We start from the raw sequence: 25,301 nt of genomic DNA on the forward strand, positions 1-25,301 counted from the left end.
GATCACTTTGAAAAATATGATACATTGGTATAGATTAAACTGTCTAATAGTATATACAATTAACCCTGTCTCGACCAGCTACAACATTAAAATACTACAAATGATTGCATCAATACTTCAACATGGACCATTTTGTATGACCTTTGCTTGTTGCAGTGGTGTATGTTTACATTGTTATATGGCTACACAATTATTAAGTATAGGATATGTATGCATCACCCACAGTTGCAAAGTATGTATAAAAGTACCAGAAATACTTGGATATTGTGTATTCTGTAATTACAGACACAATTACAAATGTGCTTTATGTTGCCCAAATATAACAAAACTCATTCCAAACAACATGGAAGAGTGTCTAGTAATTAACTTGACAAGTAGTTAACTTTAACAACGTTTAACAACAAAAGCGCCACAGCTGAATGACACTATGAAATGTGGTGTCAAAACCTCTATTTTGGAATTACCTAACTTCCGATATTGAAATATGTAAAAATGATCAGCTTTATGCAAACTATGAGAGGCGCGGCTGCCTGATGTCACATCCCTTAAAAAAACTTTTCTACTTACTTGAGCCAGAGGCACCCGGCATTGCTTCTTACAGTGATGTCTGTGGCCCTTCCTTTAATTTGACTTAAACTCCCCAAAAGAATACACTCATCAAAATTTAGGTCAGGTCACATCTAAAAACGTTTGTGTTTTGTCTTGTGTGATGTAAAGGTTTCATAGTCACCCCAAACATGACGCTGGGGTCTTTTAGGGAGTCTGTTGGGCCCTATGGCCTCCTGTTCCTTATGCTCTCTGAACATTGTGTAATATGTACACTGTCACATTCAAATACCCATTATATGCACACTGCAGACTACATTATATTTCACCTACAGCCCCAGCCCCAGCTGCTGGGTGTTTGCTGTATGACCAGTAGTTTTTTTTACACAGTAGTGTAAAAATATGCACCATAAGGACAATATCACCTAAAAAATAAAGATTAAATTAATTAACTATTAAATGTTCTAATGGTATGATGCAGGTCATTTAAGCTCTTCCATTCTAGGTGATGTTGTTCTATAGTGGTGGATATGCTTTTATTTGGAGAACAAACCAATTACTACAAACCAAGTGACACTCTAGGGGGGCCTGGGTTGGTTGCCTGCTTTGCCTGCTTAGCAATCCAGCTTTAATTAAAGTTTTAAACATACCAACCTATAAAAACAAGTTAATAAATTCAAAGATTATTTATGTCAGAGGTCATGTAAAAGACAACATTATAAGTAAAGTGGCACATGTTTAGCTGCAAACTTACTGTTTTAAGATAGCAAAAATATATCAAGCAAAGTATGATAACACAAATGTGTCTTAAACATTGAAAAAAACTCTGGTACTTTTTAGAAAAAGGAAGTTAACTGCTGGAACCTTCTCTACTGAGTCTTTCTTTCCTCATGCAAAAGCCATAAACTAATTCCGTAATGTGAAAAAGACATATTTAATGCAGAGTTGAAGCTATTTTTACTTCATCATATGCAGTATGAGAGTTTGTGAGAACTGTCCACAAATTAGAAAAACGATTTCCCTTAATTGAAACTTATGCTGTAAATTCCGACATTTCTGTACAACTTTAAAGGGCCACTTCACCAAAATGCCAGCAAGATATTTTTCAACTTACTAAAATGTATTGTCAAGGCAGCACCAATATGGATAGTTTATTGAAAGGAGGATAGAAAGTAAAGGGAGACATTTATCTTCAAACGGGGCATCAGTACAGCAAAGCTAAGAACATAAAAGCTTTGTGTCATGTATAGAACACAAACTGCACAGTTTATAACCACAATGAAAAACCCAGCATTAGGAGCACCCAGACCCTTATCTGACTGCCAGACACACCTCAGAGTTAAATTCATCTCTCAGTAAATTTGATCTCTAACTCGGGAAGATGTGTATGTCTTACTGCAGAATATGGTATAAAATGGTCTATGGTTTACACACCTTGAGTAGTATTCAGCTCCAGAGCCAGGAGGAAAAAAGGTGCTTGGGGAGTGTCAAACTTTCAAGGTCAAGGAATGGTGCCATGCAGAGACTTACTTTGCCGTGGTAACAGCAAGAATATAAAGGTCATATGCCTTTTGAAGGATTGGCCTCTGATTAATTTAATCTTCAGGCAGATTAGATTGATCAAAGGCCTTAGGGCCCCCTACCACAGTGAAGTGACACAAAACCAAAACATTAAAATAGGTTAAAATGAAATTTTAAGTAAAGAAAGCAAATAAAGAAGCATGTTACATCATCAGTAGATAACTTTCCTTCTGTTTGTTAATTCACATCAAGAATTTTACTTCACGAAGCACCGAATAGGTTTCTATGTCAGATTAGGGCTGATAGACCTTTTGTTTCACCCGTTGACAGAAGACGCCTCTTAGGTTAGAGTAAATAAAGTGATTACTATGTTAATCTTGATCACGAACGCTGAAGCAAACAGAAAACTGAACAACCCTCCTCTTTTCTTTAAATCACCTAATCATTCTTCCCAAACAGTTCTACAAACTAAAGCCACAAATATCGTTAACATTTGTTTTAAAATACCGCAAGGTATACAGCAAAAGAACTACAAAATTACTGCAATCTTTTCTCAGTACTGTTCAGCCCTTCACCAGTGTATCAATCATCAGTGTTTTAACATTTCAGAAGCATGAAATAAACAGCTTATAGCTAAGAATGCATACATTCCCAACACGTGTGTTTACGATTTCAGATGGACAGCAGATATGAAGTCAGTGGTCCAACTCAAGATGCAACATGGGATATCTATTTACCATTCAAGCAAAAATAAAGTAATAAAGTGCATGATGCATCAGCACTGAATACAATCAATCTTAATGACCATTCTTTCCCACCCCACCCTCTAATATACATACTAATAATGGACATATAAAAACATTATTAAATTCTATACACATTTAGTACTTTTAATTCTACCTATCAACTGCCTATCAGTAAATCCTATCTTTATACACTTTCCATTAGTAATATATTTTGTTCCTCTATCTTCTTTTTCCATACTTTATCTCACATAGCTCCTTCTTTTTAGCACCTGTGTGGGGTGTCAAATTAAAGTGTCCGGACTCAGTAATCATGCATAGTTCAGGTCGTAATCCCCCTCGTTCACACTGGATTTTAATCCCATTGATGTATATAAATCACAACTTTCTTTTCATTTGTGTAGTTGCCATTTTCCCAACCGGAGCTTCTACTGCACCCCCAGTTATCCAAGGAGAGGGATCTTCTGGAAATAAATTTCCTCTCCCAAGATGTCATCCACTTTTTGAAGTTTTTTTCTTATCTTCACAGGAAGCTTGGACTGGGGTGGTAACTGCTGTCGCTGCTGTTGTTTTTTAGTTACACATTCACTCATAAACTCTCAAGATATGACGACATTGTTGACTTTCCTCCCCTTCAGCAGTGGGAGCTGTCACCCCCTGTGCCCTCAGTCAGTGAAATTTAGAGACAGGGAGCAGTCCCAATTAAAAAAGTCTGGGTGGACATTTTCATTCCCAGGGCCCAACTGTTGGACCCTGTAATAATGTACAGGAAGTCATTAAGAGTCAGCAATATCACCTCACTTCCATGTGGCGGCAGTGGGGCGAGCGCCCGCACTCCCCTTGGTGCCCTTTGACCCCAGGGACTGACCCGAACGACTCCGCAGGTCACGCTCAGCATTCTCGCTCTGCGCCTGCTCCTCGTCGTACCTGGTGGACACACGGAGGAAATAAGAGACAGAGAAATCATGTGGGGAAGAAATACATGTGAGGGAGTTCTTGTTTCAATCGCTCTCTGACTTACATAAACTATAGAGTATGTAAACAAGGTGCTTTACTCAAACAATACCCCCTGCTAAGCACAAAGGCCACATTACGCTCACTGTTGGGCTTAAACAGTTCACAATACATGACCTGTCTGTTGCTGTATTGCAACATCCCTTCGATAGCTCAGTTGGTAGAGCGGAGGACTGTAGTGGAAATATCAGACATCCTTAGGTCGCTGGTTCAAATTCGGCTCGAAGGAGTAGCTTTTAACTGTATTTGTCCAATGATAACAACGGCATTCCACCACTTTGGTCCAAACTGAAATGTCTTCATGTTCGGCAGATGATGATGATTGGTGATCCCCTGACTTTTCCTCTAGCACCACCATGAAGTTGACATTGTTGTTTTTTAGTGAAATATCTCAACAACTATTGGGTGGATTGCCATGAAATTTACAACAGATATTTAAGGTCCCTAGAGAATACATTCAAACAATTTTGTTGAGCCCCTGACTTTTCCTCTAGCATCTGCAGCAGGTCAAGTTTTTCACTAATGCTGTGATATATGTCAACATCTACTAGATAGATTGGCACAACATTTTGTAGTCCCTACAAGAGAAATTTTAATACATTTGATCATGTGGTAAAATGTGTCCAAAAATGTGTCATTCCCATCAGCCTCAGCTCTATCCTGCGTACAGGGTCGCGGGTGTATCCTGGTATATCTGTGCCAAAAAGGAATACCTCAAAGGATGAGAATTTCCCATTTTCCCATCTGATTAAAAGCTACACCTTTAAGACAGACTTGAACCAGCAGCCTTGGATTCCTGCGATAAAACATACGCTACTACATACAAGTTGCCAAATGCTGAAGGAAGATAGAATATGAAGCATGCAACATGCATTTATATAAAACAAAAAGAATGATAAAAACGTACTATATATTCATGCTGTTCATCCACAAATATTATCATAACATAAACTGAATGTTGCCCATAAGCCCTTACTTTGAACTGTAGCCAAACTATTGGATGTTGGTGTAATGTAGAGGGGGGAGTTACAGTAATTTCCTCTCTGTGGTTGCATTTTTAGATAGACCTACTATGTAAACAAGGTGCTAAGGCACATACTACCCTCACTATTGTGTTCAGAATGGGGTACATATTGTTAGACAACCTTTAAGTATTGTCCCTGTATTACTTACGGGTAACTGATCTGTTACAGAATCAGCCCTTCCATTGTTCAGTTGGTAGTGAGGAGAAATGCAGCATTTAGATATGAACCAGCAACGTAAGGATACCTGGTGAAACCATAGTCCACCGCTCTCCCAACAAAGCTACTGAAGGGAGTTCTCCTGGTTGATATGGAAAATGAATAAGAAAAAAACATTTTGTATATACAAGCTGTTTAGCAACTTTCAACACAGAGCAACTACAAACATGACAAACTTTATAAGACTTTTTCATGTTGGAGTGCAGCTCAGTTAATGCCATTCCTAATGAACTAGTTACAGTAGAGCACAAACCTCTACAGTGAAACAGTTTGTTTCAGGTGCTACTGGACAACTGTGCTATCTGTTCCACAGAGTTAAAAGCCTCTCCTTCGAGCCGGATTTGGACCAGCAAACTAAGGATGCCTGGAACCCTCCGCTCTACCAACTGAGCTATTGAAAGGATACAAAAGAATGCAAACTACTAGTAGGACCATGTGTACTTGCTCGCCTATTGTAACCTAATGAAAAATGTCATAACATGAACTTTGTAAAGTCAGAGACCCACATTTAGTACGTCAAACTGAACTAGAACTGAGGAATGGTTCAGAGTCAACTTTTAGCAAACTTTGGACTAATAACCTGAAACAAAGATTGTATAAAAATGGTTTCTTTACTAATTAGTCTAGCTCTGAATCACATTGTCCACTAACATAACCTTAATTTCTGTAGTGGCATGAAGTAAGAATAAATAAGTACGCTTAATAAAATAGGTAAGCATAAAGGGTGATCCCTGTTCTGCTGAGTTCTTCACAATACTAAACATCATCATTATCATCTTTTTTCAGACAGTACAAATAATATGGTACCATGAACTTTGTTCAATAAAAGTCTTTCCTTTGAAATGCAGTCAAGTAAGAGATCCACATATAGTACGTCAAACAGTTATGTAGTCATAGTTAATTAGTATTTAGAAGTGCACACTACTGTTTCTTCTGTATGTTAAACCATATGCAATTTAAACCTCATCTAAAAGTGACTCCTTCGAGCCGGATTTGAACCAGCGACCTAAGGATGCCTGGTGCAACCACTACAGTCCTCCGCTCTACCAACTGAGCTATCGAAGGCACACATAAATGATGAAAATCAATAGTAGGACTATGTGTACTTACCCGCCTATCGTAACCTAACGAATAACATCGTATCATAAACTTTGTTGAATTAAAGTTTGTTGTTTCTAACGTATGTTGAACCATATGCAATTCAAACTGACAAACATATGACACAGGAGCAAGTCCTTCATATAAAATGAACTCCTTTGAGCCAGATTTGAACCAGCAACCTAAGGATGCCTGGCACAACCGCTACAGTCCTCCACTCTAGTACCTGAGCTACCAAAGGAAGACGGGGCCCTGTGTTTCACCAGTAGCACTTTCCTTATCTATTGTATTCACCAGCCGTTCATCATCTGTTGTTGTAACCTGGTGTGCTCAATAAATTTTTTCACATCTTTAGAGGAACCAGCTTCTAATCAGGGTGAATTTGCACACAGTGTCTGACACATGTTGTGGATGTTTAGGACACCTACAACTTGTTTGTGGCTGCTGCAACATGCACTAGAGATCAAACTGGCAGTCACATGAATAACAAGACAACAGTCTAGAGCCATGCTGGCAGCTATGTGAGTCTGTACGCTCACATCAGCATCCTAAAATGCTTACAGTAAAACGTCATGAGATCAGACTTATTACAATTCATCCTCTGGGGACCATGAATGTGTGTACCTAACTTTGCGCCAATCCATCAAGTAGATGCTGAGATGGCATGTTCATGGCACTGAACTACAAATGTCAACTTCATGGTGGTGCTAGAGGAGACTTCAGGGAATCCATCTAATCTTCAAGCAAATCCATCTAATATCTGTTGTTACTGGTGTCAAGATTTCAGTGTGGACCAAAAGGGTGAAGCAACTGGCATTACCATACTTGGAGCAACGCTGCTAGCATGGCTAAAGATAACACAGTGAACTTGTATCAGGTGCCTTTGGGCAACTTGTGAGTCAAACGTGACTCCTTCAAGTCAGATCTGAACCAGTGACATAAGGATGCCTGGTGAATCAATTACAGCCCTGCGCTCCACAAACAGAGCTACTGAAGGGAGACGAGGGGAAGCAAATCACCATTAGGACCATGTGTACTTATTCACCTACTACAACCTACCGAATAACGTCATAACATGAACTTTTTAAATAAAAGCTACACCTCTGAAATATAGTCAAGTCAGAGACCAACATTTAGTACGTCAAACTGAACTAGAACTGAGGAGTGGTTCAGAGTCAACTTTTAGCAAACTTTGGACCAATAACCTAAAACAATGATTGTATAACAATGATTTTTAACAAATAATTCTAGCTCTGAATCAGTTGGGCCACTAACATAACAAATCCCAAGTTTTAATAACAAGTTTCTGCAATGGCAGGCGAGGAAAGGTAAAGATTCTTATAAAAACACTTGTCTTTTTTCCAAACAATACAAATAACATGGTAACATGAAATTTGTCGAATTAAAGTCATTCCTTTGAAATGCAGTTAAGTCAGATATCCACATATAGTACATTAAACAGTTATTGAGTACTAGCTGATAAGTTACAGTATTTAGAAGTGTACAGCATGATCGGTGATCCATGTTTCTACTGTATGTTGAACAGCATGCAAATTAAACTCACTTATGGAAACACATTACACAGGAATAAGTCCTGTATTTAAAAGTTTTTCCTTCGCACCAGATTTGAACCAGCGACCTAAGGACGCCTGGCGAACACACTACCATCCTCCGCTCTACCAACTGAGCTAACAAAGGGCACATTCCCTCATAAAAATAGGTCATGTGAGCTTAGTAACTGTAGGAAAGCAACGCTTTCGGCATCAGTGTGACCCTCCTTGGTTGAGATTGTCTGACTGGTAGATTTTATTGTCACTCACAGGACTTGATAGTTGCCCAGGGCCTCTCGGGGCGGGCTGCGATTCCAGCGGCAGTCCGGGATGTCCCCGTTGGGCGTGACAATGTTGAGAGTGTCATTGATGAGGTTGTACTTCAAGATGCGGTCGTTGGCTGTGCTGGAGGTCAGCGAGGGAGAGGCGTTGACCTGAGAATGACACAGATAAAGAATGTGACTTTTACATTTGAACAGAAGGGTGTTCTCTACCAAAAGCATAAAAGGCAAGGTAACTCCTTCATTATCCCTGATGGGCAATTTGTTGCACAGCCAGCAGCGCAATCAGCACGTTAAACAACATAAACCATTCACACACAAAAGAAAATAGAGACAGGAAGACTTTAATTATGTACTGTAGATCCAAAAGGCATGAACACATTGTTTAATTTCCTCATATACCCGTGTAGAAACAGGCAGGAAATTCTGCTGCTAACGTGCTCTAACAGCTGTGCTCATAAACAGACATTTAAAGAAGAAAACTTGTTAAACACTAAAAAACCTACAGGAGCAGAGAGAGAGAGAGGGACAATCTCAACTTTTGTTATGCATTACTTGTTAAGGAGAGTTGGCTATTGCATACATACTTCTCAGGAATCCTTGCGGGAATAGTGAACAAAGGAAAGCGTTCCTGACTAGGTTTGTGGTACACGTTTTTTCAGTTCCTCACTGAGGACCGTTTATGCCCTACAACCAAATTTATGTCGCCCAAAATAGATCAAATCTGTGTCTGTTAACAGAAATAGTTCAGACCTAGCCTATAAACCCAGCAACTCATTGTACGATTGTCAAAATGAGTGCAATTAAATATGACAGCCACATAACAAGCAGATACAATGATGACAGAGGTATCCTATTTTAAGTTAAAGACCAGACAGCAAATATCCTGGATCAGCCTGGATTACTTGGTGCATACTCAGTTTAAAATCAGTATGTCTTTAAGCTGCAGTAATGCACTGGATGGGTAACACACCTTCAACACACATTTGAATACAGAGAGGCACATGTCCTAACATACACACACAAAGATCAACCTTATGCTCAAGGGCATTTATAGTTTCTTACCACTCAAGGAAAAAGGACTTGGCAAATTAAGCAACTGGTGTCTTCAGGAACATGACAATAATATTTTTTTTCAAATTAAACCCATTTAGGTGAGTTTGTAGGTATGTTTGCACGTAATAACTCCCACTGTTAAATGACTCACCTCGATAAGCCATGGCTTGAGCTTGTCATCAATAATGATGTCATACCCGTAACACTCAAAACAGTGCTTGTCGTTGTTCATCACAGGCTGGGAGAAAGAGAAAAGACAGACTGAATTAGGAAGAGGAATTGATTCAGCAGGGAAAGGTGTTAGCAAATGATCAGATTAAAAATATACCAGTGGACATAACTATTAGTACACAGAGAAGCCTGCATATCGAGAGGCCTGACAGGGGAAGTGAGTCAGATCACTTAGTAGAAAAGGGAAGTGCACCATTGTGCTAAAAACAAAAAAGATATCACCACACCAAGGTGGTTTTACAGCTGTGTGTTTAAAAGTGCAAACTTTCACTGAAGGATAGAATACTAAAAACAGCATCCCAACAGGAACAAAGTAAAAACACCATCACTGGAAGCTTCAACATGTGTGGTTGAGTGATTTTTGTACTGTACGTGGTTTCAGCACTATAGATATGAAAGGTAGGTGAGCAGTGGTGGAGAATTTATATTTCATGCTACTACTAGACTACTTTTAGTCTACTATAATTAAGAGGGAAATATTGTACTTTTTACTCAACTAGATTTACTTGAGAACTGAGGTCTCGTCTCATCCAAAAACATATTCTAACATACGTGATTTGAGACAAAAGATTTCGCCTTCGAGCCAGATTTGAACCAGCGACCTAAGGATGCCTGGAGCAACCACTACAGTCCTCCGCTCTAACATCTGAGCTATCGAAGGGACACAACAATAAAAATGCAGGCATACATGATGTCAGCCATTGTAACTGGCAAAGACAAACAGCTGATTTTTTCTGCAGCTACATCAGTCATCAGAAGAAGTGGGAGTGAAATCACAACCACTCGCAGTTACTCCAATTTCAGTTTACTAGTTACAAACATTATCCAACCAAGAGTCCTTGTTTCAGGTGTTATTGGTACTAAATGTTCCACAACACACAGTTAAGTCACTCATTTCGAGACAGATTTCAACCAGCAACAAAAGAATGACTACAGGCACAGTTATTTATTAGTATTAAGTGCCATCATTTGATCAAACTCCCTAAAGTAAGTATGTGATATTAATAAGGAGTACTTGGCTTACATAATTGTCACATATTTTGGATCTCATTTTGGAGTAAATGACTTGATATTTTTGTCCACTTACAGCCACGGCCTTCAGTGACTGCACCACGATCCAGTGGATCTGGTCAAACAGTCGGTTGGTCACCTCCTTCCCTCTGGTGCTCTCTAGGTACAAACGGAGGTTACTGACCGTCCACTTGCCTCCATGGACGTGGTTGTAGTCATCCTGTGTTAAAGGTACACAGTCTAGCTAGTTATTGAAATGTTTGACAGTGTTTTTCTGCATGGAGTTCTGTTGCAAAAAGATGTACAGGAGAGCTGTGAGAGGAATGTTATTACCTGAAATTCATCAGGCAGTGTCACTGGATAGTGATGAGAAGTTATATCATTTTGTAAAACTATAAATGCAGCCAAAAGAAATCTTGAAAAACATGCTTCACTTTAAAGGGGCACTCTATTTCAGACATGAACATCAGTATAAATTTCGTAGCATTGGTGTGTGAAAACAGTTGTATAATATCTCCTGTGGCTATTAAAATGCATTTTGGGAAATATAGTGTCCAGTGTGACACCCCCAAAACTTTATGAAAGTGCAAAACAGAACTGGTGGAATATCCCTTTAATGTCCATTTCAACTTATAATGCACTTGCTGATACTACAAGCTGATTTAAAACCCCGCGTTCTTATAAAAATCCCTACTAGGCATACCACACATGATACAAACTTACCCCATGTTTTTGGATGGCCACATTAGTGAGGTGAACAAACATGTTGTCCAGTTCACTGGTGCTGGGTGTGTACTTGACTGTGCAGAACCTGCAGAAGCCAAGCTTGTACCTAAGGATCAAACCAGAGAGCGAGTTCAATTATGGTCATGATTGATTCAGCTGCTTGCCTTTTTTCTCAGTTAAACAATTAATCAATGAATAGATTTGTCTATAATAAGTCAGAATGCTCAAGAGCCCAAGAGGATGTCTTCAAATTGCTTGTTTTATTCGACCAACTGTCCAAACCCCAAAGATATTCAGCTGACTTTGATATATTAGAAAAGCATCAAAGTCTCATTTATCGAAATAGTTACCAATTAATTTTCTGTCCATCAACTAATCAATAACTTATCGTTAAAGCATTAGTCTCAAGCTGAATAAGAGATAAGAGATTAGTAGTAATGTAATATAAGTATTAATGACTCCATTTAAGGTTTTCTACAAAGCTCTAACGCTGGCTTCTGTTAAATGTAGGAAAACTTTTATGGCTTACATGTAGCACTTAAGAGGCCGATATGTGGTCACCAGAACGTAGAGACGCAGGTCAAACTTCTTCCCTCCTATCAGCAGAGGATTGTCGATGTACAGGGAGATGACGTAGGCTTCCTTGCCACTAGATGCTGCCACAAACCTGGAGGCAAAAACAGAAGAAGAAGCCAAATATCAGCAAACCACAAATATCTGACCAAATTTATGTTTTATAAAAGTGATCACAGGAAGTGTTTACTGTCTTCGGTGACTCACGTGGAGGTGCGGCTGTCTCTGGACCACTTTTTGATCTGGGACAGTTTGTTGATGAGGAAGATGCCTTTACCCTGAGCCTTCCCGCAGGGCTTCATGATCCAAGTGCTGGATGGGTTCTTCCGGTACTCCTCCACAAACAGATTATAATCGGAGGGGAGCATGAACGTCACCGGAACAAAATCTGCACACATTGAGTAAATAATTAAACATATTCTACACAGAGTGCCTCTCCATGTTTTGTGTGTAAAAGAATTGAGTACTGAATGTGTGTTTTTCTACCCTCATCCCTCCCGTCAGAGCTCTAACAGATACCTAAATAAATGTATTTCCCATTCTCATCCTTCTCTGCCAGAGGACTGCTTTCCTTTTCTAGCTCCTTGCGGTAGCGTTTGATGTTCTTGATCATCAGGTCCTTCCTGGTCAGCTCATAGTGGTTGGGGAAGTGGTTAACCATCTGGTCATCTGATAGGCGGTAGCCGGTGTCCACACTGAACACATTTCTGATGGTCTGGATGCTCATCCTACATGTGGGAACAAATAAACATACATTATGGTGATTTAAAGAGTCTGGAGCCTATAAATAAACTTGGTGATTCAATTATTACTCATTCATTGACTTAAATAGGAACAACATACAGTCTATGTGTAGTGGTTAGAGAATTTTGAAATACTTAATAATATTACTATTTTGTGCGACTTTCTACTACTTCCTCACTACATTTTGGATTTGTGCGTTCCACAAAAGAGGAATTTCTTTCAGATGGTTTCATTTAAATGACTGTTCGAGGCACAAAGACATCAAACGATCCAATATTTTGCAAATTAATGAAAATGTATGTAGCTGAACATTGTTTTATCTTTATCTTTATCACCTCATTACCCCACAGATTTATCTTGTGACCATTAGTAGGTGCCCGACCCCTGGTCTGGGAACCTCTGAACTTAATTACCTAAACTGTATGAAGTATTTAAAACTAGCTTCACCTTGACCACCTTCAGTAGTGAAATGCTGCTTATGCACCTGTAATAATAATGTAATTATGTATATCGATCACAATGGACAGTTTCTGCAAAAGGAGTACTTTTAATTATATTTTAAGTACATTTTGCTGACCATACTTCTGTGTTTTTATTCAAGTAGGATTTTGATTGCAGGATATATTTTAAATGGAGAATGTTTACATTATGGTTTTGTTATTTTAATGTAGGCAAAGAATAGGTACTTCTTCCACTACTGCCTATAAATAGTGCTTGCAGAGTGTAGTGTCCATGTACTAAAGATTCAGATGTAATGTAGATGTAATGTAGATGGGAAACCAACCAGTAGAAATTCCAGTCGTCGTTTTCTGTCACTTGAGTCCATTCCCTCTTCTCAAAGTTGTTGATGAGCACTGATTTCTCAATATCTGTCACCCACTTCACCTTACCGGCCATGGCGCCTCCCACTAGGGTGGAGCACAAACAACAGGTAAAGCAGATAAACAAACAGATAAGACTCAAGATAGGACAATGCACAGGAAAAGAGAATAGAACCAAAATGCATGCAGCATCCATGCAGCACAGCAGTCACCTACCTGCAAATCAATGTCAGGAAACAGCCAGTCATCAGCATCAGCTAGCCGGGCTGGCTCAGTTAGCAGGCTGCTGAATCCTCCCTGGACTGCTGCAGAGGTTGGGCGGACATCACCCAGTCAGTGATGCAATCTCACCAGACTGTCGTTATTTAAACTCATAGCGGAACCCAGCGGCAAGAAAGTCTGTCAGCATCATTGATAGCTGCAGCTTACAACAAACGGTTCCATGTTAGCGCTTTTATTGCTAACAAGCTACATGTATTGATCCAGGGCGTCGTGAAGCTGGACACAGTGACGAAATGCCCACCCTAACTATGTTACTCTTCACAATAAAAGCCTTATTTACTGAAATGTAATGACATATGACCTTATTATGCGACTTAATAACAATTTAAAGTATTTTTAACACAAAAAATGCCCCAAGAACATTAAACGACGTCGTTATGAGCTGGGTCCTTCCGGGAGAATTACCTAGCAACGAAGGACGCAGTGATGTCATTCCAGGATGTCTATACCAGAACAGACCAGCAGGGGGGAGTGTTGCACCGTCAATGTAAAATACAAGGTTCAACCAAGGGGACTGGGTACAACCGGTATAACAAGGTACAATGTTTAAAGTAATTTATTTATCATTAGACAACACAAGGTTGTATAACAAAAAGAAAGCTTGTTGTGTCTTCATGCTACACAAACATATCTTAACGGATAATTAATAAAACGCGATACTATATAAATTAAATAGAGTACAGTAATATATACTACAGTTATTACATATACATAGAGTTATATGTTAAAAGAATTGACCTCAGTACATCTACATATCAACCTCGAATTTGGTACGTTTGTGGACAACAAGTGTGAGAACCAGAAAATGTAAAGCCTGAAGTGTTTTTTGCAAATTCATTTTAGATGATTGGATTTAAGTAAGTAGAAAGGAATCAAGGAAGGAAGAAAGGATGGAAGGAATAAAGGAATGAATAAAGCATTCTAGGAAGGAAGGACAGAAGCTATCAGGCAAGGAAGAAAAGAATTAAGGGATCAGGGAATCAAGGAAAGATGCTATCAGGCAAGGAAGAAAAGAATTAAGGGATCAGGGAATCAAGGAAAGAAGGAAGGAATAGAGGAAGGATTCAAGGAAGGAAACAACGAAACAAGGAAGGGAGAAATTAAGGAAGGAAGCAAGGAATAAAGGAAGGAAGGACGCAATCAAGGACGGAATCAAGGAATATAGGAAGGAATAAAGGAAGGAATCAGAATCTAAGTGCTTAAGCAGTAATTAAATAACATATGATACAGTAATATACACAAAGCAATGTAAGAAATGATATATAAATATAAATATGTACCTACAGGAAGTAATCAAGAAATCAATGGAGAAATAAAGAAATGAAGGAACGAATCTAGGAAGGAAGGAAGGATTCAAGGAATCTAGGAAGGAATCAAGAAAGGAAGAAAGAAAGGAATCAAAGAAGGAAGTAAGGAAGGAATCAAGGAAGGAAGGAATCAATCAAGGAAAGAAGGAAGGAATAAAGGAAGGAATCAAGAAAGGAAGGAAGAAAGCAATCAAAGAAGGAAGGAAGGAATCAAGGAAGGATTCAAGGAATCTAGGAAGGAAGGAATCAATCAAGGAAAGAAGGAAGGAATCAAGAAAGGATGTAAGGAAGGAAGGAATCAAGGAATGAAAAAGGATGGAATGAAGGATGGTAAGAATCAAGGCATGAATAAAGCAAGTAAAGAAGGAATCAAGGAAGGAAGGAACCAAGGAATCAAGGAAGGAATCTAGGAAGGAAAGAGGGAATCAAGGAAGGAAGGAAAGAGTCAAGGAAGGAAGCAAGCAAAGAATATAGGAAGAAATCTATGAAGAAAGGAAGGAAGGAATCAAGGAAGGAAGGAAGGAAGGAAGGAACCAAAGAAGGAAGGAAGGAAGGAATCAAGGACGGAATCAAGGAATATAAGAAGGAATAAAGGAAGGAATCAGAATCTAAGTGCTTAAGCAGTAATTAAATAACATATGATACAGTAATATACACAGTGCAATGTATGAAATGATATATAAATATAAATATGTGCCTACATGAAACTCTGTTGCTACGCGTATGTACAGGCTATGACAGGCCATGAGTATGATTATGGTAATACAGTATGAATAAATATTCCGTATGTACAGTGGTGCAAGTTGTAATTGTTGGACGGATTATACAATAGTGCAAAGGAACAACATTTGAGGAAAAACATCCAAGCATCAATAAGGCATCAGTACAATAAGAGATCTACAAATGACTATAGATATTTGTAAGAGCAGCAATAAGTACGAGTAAGAGCTATTAGCCTCACCTCACATCGATATCACTGACGCTCAGTAGATGGGTACCAATGATCTTCTGAGCAGTTTGAATCACACGCTGCAGAGAGAAAGTTAATATTCATTAAATGACAAAATATATACAACTATGCAGACAAGGTGAATATCAGACAAATGGCTGCATATAAACATATACATGTCAGCTCTACATTTGTAACATAGGTTTAACAAGTAGATTAAATTTATTATAATATAAACAACATTATTGGTGAGGGATGCATAAAAACTTTCCACACACATTGAAAATAGTCTGAAGTTGGGAACATTGCTGGATATTCTCTTGAATATGACATTTCCCTTGTGTAATGGCAGAAAATTGTTTCCTCTTACATTTAATCTTTTATACATGTTCTTTTATTATTATTATTATTACTATTATTGTTTTATAGATATATTGTTTTTCATCCTTAGCCTTTTTGCTCTTGGTTAACTTTTTCTTTATTCATTATATTGGTCTGTCCACACCTTTAGATTTTAGTGTTTCCCCCTCTTGCTGTTCCTCTCCTCTTCTTGAAAGTTCATTCAAGGCCAAGAGTGGATCTCTGTCCCCCCAAACAAAGAAACCTAGACTGTGTAAATGATTATGCATCCCTTTGCTCTGTCCAGCTGTTTATGTGTTTTAGTACTTCTCTGTTTATTCTCTTTTATAAATTCTTCAAAGACAACAGTTTGTTGTAACTCAATTATTTGCTTAATCCCTCATCAGCAATATACAATTTCCACAACACCTTGTTTTATGCATTCATCACTGTGCTGTTATTAGTATGAGCAAAACTATGTATTCAGGAAAAGAAATTCATTTTCTAAAGTAAAAGAAAATTATATCTTCTGTTTATATGATGATGAGATGATAATGATATTCTGTTTTAATATGATGATGCTGTCGCCCTCTGATGGTCACTGTCCTGTAGAAGCAGGTAAAAGGCGTGGCCAAAGATATTTGTGTCAGTTACCTGAGAGCAGCAAGATTAAAGGACGCTGCTGTAAGTACAGGAACCCTTACAAATATTTCTTCTTTTTTATTATTTCCATTACCACTCAAAATTTCAATTATTATGTCTTCATATCTATTACAGGGCGGCGTCCACTTTATAAGGTAGGTTTACTTTCGCTTTTTTGATTGTGCATGCACCTGTTTTACAGAAGATTGTATATTTGTACATGATGCTATTTCAACATGATACAATATACTAGTTAATTTGGAAATGTAGTTAGGATTAATATATATCTGTGCCTTAATGCGTTATCCAGTACGGCTGATCTTCAAAACAACCTTTGTTTACTTTGGGTGGGAAGGCTGACCTCATCTCTTTGTTATGACAATATGGTGACGGACTACAGGCTATTACATGATTAATACTCATAAACTGGTTTGAGTTTCTGGGCATTATTTTGGAGTGGAGGCTGTTACTATATTGTTAAAGTTGCAGCATTTAGGGCTGTATTTTGATGATGAATTGGCATAAACCATATAATTACACACAGGGAAACCTTTTTATTAGTAGTTTATAATAGATTAACTCAACTCAACTCAAATATTTAAAGTCTATAAGTAGATTCTTTGGAGCCAGTGATGTTTTTATTTCTTCTTGGTGAGGCAGTTTGGTTGATTTGAGTTATGGAAATGGAGTATTTGCATGAAGGCACATGAGGGCAGGTACAACAGGAACTGGTCTGAGGACAGGTGCACGTAGGAGGGAACAAACCTGATTGTTAGGGCAAATCAGAAAATAACAAGTCATAAAGCCAGTAACAAAGGTAGATTAGATGTACAGATTATTGCATAAACTAGCTCTAAACAGAGTCATGTCCACAAGGGAACTTAACCTGCAACAGGTTAACACCCTCTTGTTGCAATATACAGTTTTTAATGGCCACAACAGCTGGACTTAATCCATCAGATGATGTCATCTCTTCAAACCTTGAAGAGCCTGTTTTATCTACCTGGTTTCTCCCCGGTAACACAGCCACCACCTATCCTGGTCACATGACCCAGTATTTACACAGCCTGTTTATGAACGTTGGGAGCAGAGCAAGGATAACACACAAACACTTTCAAATACCATGGAACCATTATCTATCCTGCATGGCTATTGAATTATTGGTACTTTCTCTGACATGTATGAATAATTTGCATGATACCGGTTCTGTTTCCAGAAAACACCATGGTGGAACAATCAAGACAGCTGAGTCGTGTTGTCTCCCCCCAGGCTGGATCTGGTGAGGTGGACACTAACACCCTGTTTGACGTGAACCTCAGGTACAGTACAGGCCCTTCCCCACACTATTCATAATAACAACTACTGTACATACAGCTCAGACAGACTGCGCCTCCGGCAACAGACCATGTGGGATCAGTTGTACCAAAAATAAACAATATCTAAAAAAGGCTTTTGTTTGGAGAATCACTTGGATGTAGGAGTGTGTTCTGGTTGTGTTGTTTGAACTGGATTAGTATTTTTTTTTAAATTATCTTTGTACAGTACATTCAAAATGTCCTCACACACTTCTTGACTTGACTAGCACTGCTTGTGTGAGAAAAGCAACATTGTAAAAGTCTTGATAACTGAACAAGAGTCATCTTTGTTAACCCTTCAGGATCAACGACAGGGCTGCAAGGGCCTTCGGGCGCCAGTTGGCTGTAATTGGAGATCAGCTGGACCGGGAATGGGCAAGCAGACAGCCGAACTGGCTACCAATCCCTCTCCACGTGCTGAGACTTGCTCAGGCACTGACCAGGACAATCTATCGGTATAAAATCAGAAAACAAACATCCCAATCCGTATTGTGTGACCTCAGATCTGGCTGTTAAGATTGTGCAACCTGATATTGTTCTCTTTCAGGGATATCCACAGTCAGTTATGGGGCTTCCAGGGCTTGTCTGCGGCAGTGAAGGCCTGGGTGGCGAGCTCTGTGCCTGGGCAGGGGATCCTCAGAGTTGATGCCTGGGGAGCCTGGGTAACACTTCTTCATCTTCTCTATGGTATTATGGTGTGTTCAGACTAAAAGTGATACAAATAATTTGTGTTGCACAATTACATACCAAATCAATGCAAAGACACAAATAGGTGCTGGACGACACTATTTTGGTGTGATGCTGTGTAGAGAAAGCCTGTCAGCATTGAGATTCTCTTGACGTCAGAGATTCAGAAATGGAGGACAAACATATTGTGGCCATCTTTGGGCCTACAATTCAAAGTCTTTAATGTACAGAGATAGAACAAAAAAGGAGAGGGCTTGGAGATAGGTGAGCAAAACCATAGGACTACATGGTAGACTCTGTTTCTTGATTTCTGCTATTGGTTATACTTTAATACAACCAACAAAGTGTTACTCCAGTTGGCTGTTGAGATTTGCCACTGTTACTCAAATGCATTTGGTCTGAACACACCTTTATTTTTGTGAACGATTCGCTAAGCCCTGATAGGCTCTCATGACGCAGCGTCACGCGAAAGAAAGCGATTTTCTGCATGTTCGCGTCGCATCATCCACCCGGCAGGAACGTCTTTCCATCGGCTTTGATTGTAATTACGACGCTAGAAACACTTCACGTTGTTTGCGAACACGCCATAACGCTGCGTTCCCTGGCACGTCCCAGGCAAAAAAAGCAGCATCATAAAACTGTAAATACAATTGTGTTTGTTCATAACAAGTGGACGGTTAGTATCCTTACTACAGAAAAACTTACACACATACAATACAGTGGCTACATTTATGCTTAAATCGTTAAATTTTTCAACCAAAAATTGCTTGATATTCTCGGTTTCCTGTCTTTCTAATATCAACTTTTGTAGCTTTTTAATGCATAGCAATAGCTGTAAATTGAATATTTGTGGCTTTTGCTTGGACAAAAGTAGACATTTGAAGACCTTTAATTAGACTTTTATACTATTTATGGAAATTTTTGTAAAATAGCACACACAAAAATTCAATATGTCTCGCTGAAAATTGTTGCTCCAAAGTTGCTAAACTATCAAAAGTCTAATTTGATTTTCTTTTTTTTTCATTTCACAGGTGTCCAACTTGAAACCAGTAACTTGCACTGGCTGGACCAGAGGAGCACTGGTAGCTGTGGCACTGGTGGCTGCAGTGACCATTTTCAGTGCACTATGGGTGGAATGGAAAGCCTAAAGGGCCATTAGCAGGTCTTTTCGGCCATCATATCTTTAAAAAAAAAAAAAAAAAATATGTTTGCAAATGTGTGACAATTATTGCTGATTTGTTTCTGCTGTTTACTTTGACTTCTCTTTTTATACTATTTTCATGAGAGGTATTGAATTTAAAACGGGTTAAATAAACACTGTAAACTTCGTCAGAGCATTAGGAAATTGTTTAAATCAGTTTTACAGTGTTGCCAAGGGGTAGGCCAGCATATTGTAGCAGTGACATGTTGGTTCACAATTGTATTAATGTTAAAAAGTTTCCCAAGACTGGACTGTTGCTGGCCTGCAGTCTTTTGTATCCAGAATTGTTTCTTACTGGTTTAAGAGGCCAACATTTAAAAAAATATGTAGCCTGACGTAATATAAAACGAAGGGAGCTGGACTTCAGATTTTAAAGTGCTTTTTCATGTGATGCAAATAAACTTTGAAATGATAAAATTCTGTATTGTCATTAACTTAAAAAATCATTTAATTACATAATAATACACAAGCAACACCATAATAAGCAACCACAGGAGCTTGCAGGTTTAGGATCTTGTTAGTCCTGAGTCTGCCTATCTGCATTATCAGTCTTCATAAGTGGTGACTTCCACATGTGCATAGTCTTTGAAGGCCTTCCTGTTGCACTTCTGAAGTGTGGCACCGAGCTGTTTTCCCGGGCCGACTTCATAGGTGTGAGGGAACTTCTTCCCCTGCGTCCTCTCGTAGATCTCGTGCAGAGTTTGCTCCCACTTCACAGGTGACACAAGCTGCTTTACCAGCTGCCTGCGCACGTGGCTCTCGTTCATGTAGCGCTTGCCGTCCACGTTGGAGTACACGTTGATCTCAGGACGACGGACCTGAGCGGTGAGAGAAGAGAGAGGGGTTAAGTGACAAGTACTAAATCAGTCCAGGCGTGCACGTGTGAGATATTGGTGAGGTTAGAAATTATTACACGAGATGTGGATGAAATGAATTATTGTTAAAGTGAGGCAGTGAGGTTTTTACCCTCTCAAGTACAAAATGTTGATGGTTGGTTTGTAGCTTACATAAAATGTCAGAAAATTGCAAAAAAAGTCCAAAGGACAGTCCAAAGTTTAGTTTATTATCTATGAAATCCTCCTGGACCCAGTAAATGTTTGGCATTTTTGCTTGAACAATTTGACAATTTTTTGTCAATTTACTGATTAATTAATGGATTAATCATTGCAGCTCTAGTTTGTTTAAAGTAGAGCCCGACCAATATGGGATTTCTAAGATGGATACCATTTTTGATGATTTTAAAATCCGATCTTTTGATATATCGGCCGATATCCCTTTTTTCCTCTTCTTTTCAGAAACAACACAAACAAAAAGAGAGACCTCACCAAGATAAAATCCAAACACGTATGTGGACAGATTTTGCAAGACAACACTCATTATTGAAGAATCCGTCTTTCTGTTTCTTTTTTAATTGTCATAAACACTGATACCCATTTATCTGCAATCAGCTCATATTGGCTGACAATATCGGCACACCGATTTATCGGTCGGGCTCTAGTTTAAAGAGGTTGGGAACCACTGGTTCAAGGTGGTTGTTTAAAACACACTTTATGTTGGCATTTCTTTTATTTTGGACATAACTATGCGGATTTCTGTCTTAAAGGTTCAGTAAATGATCAATCTTTTCATAATTTTTACAGAATATTTTAAATATTGTTTTATATTTTTAGAAACAAAGCGACATTTAAATTAACATGTTTATATTATATTTACAAACATATGAATATGGAAACAATCATTACATTAAAAACCATGTTAAACATGCAGTTATGCTGTATGCTGGTTGTCATGCAAATGCAAGATGGTTTCTAGCAGCAGTCAGAAATATGATTATATATGATTATCATGGCAACCATTGGATCATAAGAATATACCATGAAGTGCAGCTGTGGCTTAAAAAATGTTTGACTGACCTCCACCTGTCTGAGCACCTCTCTGAGGGGTTCAGTGGCTGACTCCATCAGCTCTGTGTGAAAAGCCCCGCTGACTGGGAGAGGTTTGGTCCTCATGAACTGGAGATGTCGCGAGTTTTGCTGGAGGAAATCCAGAGCCTGGAAAAACAACACTGTAATGATAAAGCACAAAGCATGTGCAGGATTTAAAATAATCAAAACTGCCTTGAAATACCTGTTGGTGCCCTGCAATGACTCTGCCATCAGGGAACAGATAGTTGGCCACAGAGCAGACCGGCTGCTCTATACCCAGGCTCGCACAGTGTTCTTTTGCCTGCACACAGGCATGTTTATACTGGGCCTGTGGTCTACCAATGACTGACAGCATCCCACTAGGAACCAGCTCTGAAGCTTTCTGCATGGCCTCTGCACGCACCTTTACCGCATAGAGAGCTAGAAGACACAGAGGGGGTAAATATGACACTTTAACTTTTGAACTGGGTAACATCTTTGTCCCAAACAAGTTAAGAAACTCGTCATGTTTACCTTCTGCATAGTTCATGGCACCAGAAAACACCAGGGCAGCGAATTCTCCAACGCTGAAGCCTGCAGCAGCAACACACGTCTCAATGGCCTGAGGACAGAAGTGTAAAAACATGACCACACGTACTTGTTCCAGTTAGTGCTAGTTTCACTGTTTTGCTCATAAAATGTAGCTACTTTTTCTTTTAATGGACTGTTTATGTCATGATATTGCTACTTTTAAGGATCAAAATATGTTTAATTTATTACATAGGTTTTTTAAAATATACATATATTTTTTTCTTTGTAATATAAGTCGTTTTGGACTACTGTGTTAACAAGGAAAATTTCAATAAAATATTAATCATAAACAATATTAAAAAATGGACTAGTGCTGCGAATAATAAATATTTTTATTATTTAAAAAAATTGATAAAGCAAATCTTTTAAAATCACTTTTCTAAACCTATATTTAAAAAGATGCTGTTTAAAATGCCAGCATGCTGTTTTATTTCCAACATGTCTTATCTTAATATTATTGTTGGGTATTTTATTCCACTTTATTCTGTATTCTTTTAAGTGTCTGATATTATTTGCCTCTTTAATATTATTGTTCGGTATTTTATTCCACTTTATTCTGTATTCTTTTAAGTGTCTGATATTATTTGCCTCTTTGCTGTCCTGAAATGCAAATTAAATCATTAAATCAGTGATAGGCCTACAGTTAAAACAAGATGGAAATTGAAGAATGCAGTAAAATTAATAAAAGGCTTATATAGAGACTAATACGGTTTATTATCATCATAATTGTTTCTTTTTTGATTCATTATTTGGTCAGAAAACTGTCAGAGTCGATAAATTGCTTGTTTGTTATTGTTTTTTTGTCCAAAACTTAAAAAGTGAATTTGCCATTATATAAAAAGCATAAAAAGAGAGAAACTCATCAACTCCACACAAAGACAGGCTGGAACAAGCACATTTTTGCCATTTCCCCTTCACAAATGACTTCTAATGACAAAATAGTTGTCGAATATATTGCAGACTACCAACCGTGGGGTTTTCGTGGTTGAGCCTCTCTACTGCAGCCAGCGAGGTGACAAACACCGCCGGCTGACAGTGAACCGTCTTCATCAGCTCCTCCTCGGGTCCCTCCAGGCACAGAGCCAGCAGGTCGTACCCGAGGATCTTTTGGGCTACCATGAACATTTCTTTTACGTTGGGGTACTTCAAAAGTCCTCTACCCATGCCCACAAACTGGCTGCCCTGCCCAGGGAAGAGGAGTACGGAGCAGCCGCTGGGGTCTTTTCTGGGTCGCCACTGCTCCATCGCGGGCGGCTCAGTGTCCGGGAGAGGAGCGGGGGCTCCGGGCGGAGGGTGGTGAGTTCCACCCGGGGAGCCAGGTTGGTTTGTGGACAGTCTCCTGCCCACAGAGACCAGAGACCTGACCTTCCCTCTGGAGGCTGCTGTCACACGGACAGCCACTGATGCCAACATGGCGTACTCCTGCCTTAAGGATCTCTTCACGAATTAAGACAAACCCATAATCTGCAATTAAACTGTAAAACTATACTTACTGAACGAAACACTACATTTAGCGCCTAACAGACATCTTTTCTACAGTCCACATGACACAGTCCAGAGAGCCGCCATGTTAACTGAGGTCACCTGGCTTGATTTCATTTTCTATCCGGGTCACCTCTCTGTTATTTCCTGCTGCTGCGCCACCTTCAGGCCACAATATGCCATGATTTTATTGATAACATATTTCATACAGGAGATCAATTTAGCACATCACTCCCTTATTGCGTATCTTTGTAAAACAAATATTTTCTATATATCGAACCTTTAGAAAATATCCACCATCAAAGACTGAATTTAATTCCATATTGATCTTTATACTACACCTTACACTACTGCCATAATTACATTCCACTGCACTGGCTCCACCTGCTTACTTATTGTTTACAACCTGTTTACATCACACTAAATAGATTTATTTTACTACATGTTGATCCAACACAGTATATATATATATGTGCAATGTGCATACCTGTCTATAACCAGTTCTCATTACGTATATACAGTAATCACCTGTCTGTTGCAGTATATTTATATTACATTTTATTTCTATATTGTAGTTATTGCACTATTTTGTTTCAGATTCTAATTAGATGTGATTTTTTTATACATACAGATTTTTGTATGAGCATTGTACTACCCAACAACTGCTACCACTGTAAATTGTTGTGCATATGACAATAAAGAATAGGGAAGGAAATTTGTCTTTAGTTTCTTCTCAGTTAAGACACAGTAAAAACATAATGACAAATTATAAAAAGTAGATAATTTCTCTCCCTGCATAAGGATATTTTAGTGCTAATTTGTTTTGACTGCACATGGTAAAAATGAGTTCCATGGTGTCATCTAGATGGCACTTTCATCTTTTTTTAATTTTTTTATAGCTAAAAATTAATAAAAGGCTGTTGTAAAGAAATGTTACTCTAATGTATTTATTCTTCATTATTACCATTCTTCTTATTTAATAATTATGAGCTGTTTAACAATATAATAAGTCATTTAACATTTGAATATTTTAATTACACTTTTAATGATTTTTGTAGAGCCTGACCTATCTGCTGATTATTTTCTCCATTAATCGATTGATTGTTTGGTTTGTAAAAATAGAATCATGAAATGTTTTAGCATGAAAAATGTGAGTTACATATATATAGTTTCCAATAGATTTTCTGTCTGTCAACTAATGGATTAATTGACTAATCGCTCCAGCTGTACTTGTCTAAACTATTGGGTAGTTTAATTTATAACAAAACATCATGTTTCATAATCTCTTTGTATGTTGTGTAGACAAAAATCTTAACTTGTAAAATAACTGGTAAATTAAGCTGTGAAATAATTGTAATAAAGTCTGAAATGTAGTGAAAGTAGAAGTAGAAAGTGGCACGAAAAGA

The 25,301-nt window shown here is 38.5% G+C and overlaps 3 protein-coding genes and 1 non-coding gene across 5 annotated transcripts; 1 reads left to right on the forward strand and 3 right to left on the reverse strand.

The window, feature by feature from the left end:
* Positions 1-1,667: 1,667 nt before the first annotated feature.
* ttll1 (tubulin tyrosine ligase-like family, member 1) lies at positions 1,668-13,842 on the reverse strand. Its single transcript, XM_038739185.1, has 10 exons — positions 13,373-13,842; positions 13,120-13,243; positions 12,111-12,319; positions 11,799-11,979; positions 11,548-11,685; positions 11,016-11,124; positions 10,369-10,512; positions 9,202-9,288; positions 7,984-8,147; positions 1,668-3,737 (listed from the first exon to the last, which is right to left on the reverse strand). The coding sequence occupies exons 2-10, from the start codon at positions 13,230-13,232 to the stop codon at positions 3,608-3,610; spliced, it is 1,275 nt and encodes a 424-aa protein (XP_038595113.1). The 5' UTR covers positions 13,233-13,243; positions 13,373-13,842; the 3' UTR covers positions 1,668-3,607.
* On the reverse strand, positions 6,044-6,130 carry trnay-gua. The gene is given in 2 exon segments: positions 6,044-6,079; positions 6,094-6,130. It is a non-coding gene; the product is annotated as a tRNA-Tyr (tRNA).
* A 2,804-nt stretch (positions 13,843-16,646) lies between the features above and the next one.
* Positions 16,647-20,335, forward strand: bik (BCL2 interacting killer). Of its 2 annotated transcripts, none has more exons than XM_038739069.1 (6): positions 16,647-16,717; positions 16,811-16,830; positions 17,892-17,994; positions 18,333-18,485; positions 18,578-18,725; positions 19,749-20,335. In XM_038739069.1, exons 3-6 carry the CDS (start codon positions 17,900-17,902, stop codon positions 19,863-19,865), a joined length of 513 nt encoding a protein of 170 aa, XP_038594997.1. In that variant the 5' UTR covers positions 16,647-16,717; positions 16,811-16,830; positions 17,892-17,899; the 3' UTR covers positions 19,866-20,335. The 2 variants fall into 2 exon arrangements, with proteins under 2 accessions (XP_038594997.1, XP_038594998.1); XM_038739070.1 differs by having other exon boundaries at positions 18,578-18,692.
* Positions 20,336-20,348: 13 nt separating this feature from the next.
* On the reverse strand, positions 20,349-24,006 carry mcat (malonyl CoA:ACP acyltransferase (mitochondrial)). The gene is made up of 5 exons (XM_038739068.1): positions 23,383-24,006; positions 22,357-22,444; positions 22,046-22,263; positions 21,832-21,969; positions 20,349-20,736 (listed from the first exon to the last, which is right to left on the reverse strand). The coding sequence occupies exons 1-5, from the start codon at positions 23,824-23,826 to the stop codon at positions 20,464-20,466; spliced, it is 1,161 nt and encodes a 386-aa protein (XP_038594996.1). The 5' UTR covers positions 23,827-24,006; the 3' UTR covers positions 20,349-20,463.
* Between the last annotated feature and the right edge of the window lie 1,295 nt (positions 24,007-25,301).

Source organism: Micropterus salmoides, unplaced genomic scaffold (genome assembly GCF_014851395.1).
Source record: "Micropterus salmoides isolate LMB-PRFRI ecotype aquatic unplaced genomic scaffold, ASM1485139v1 Ms_hic_scaffold_23, whole genome shotgun sequence".
NCBI classification, from domain to species: Eukaryota; Metazoa; Chordata; class Actinopteri; order Centrarchiformes; family Centrarchidae; genus Micropterus; species Micropterus salmoides.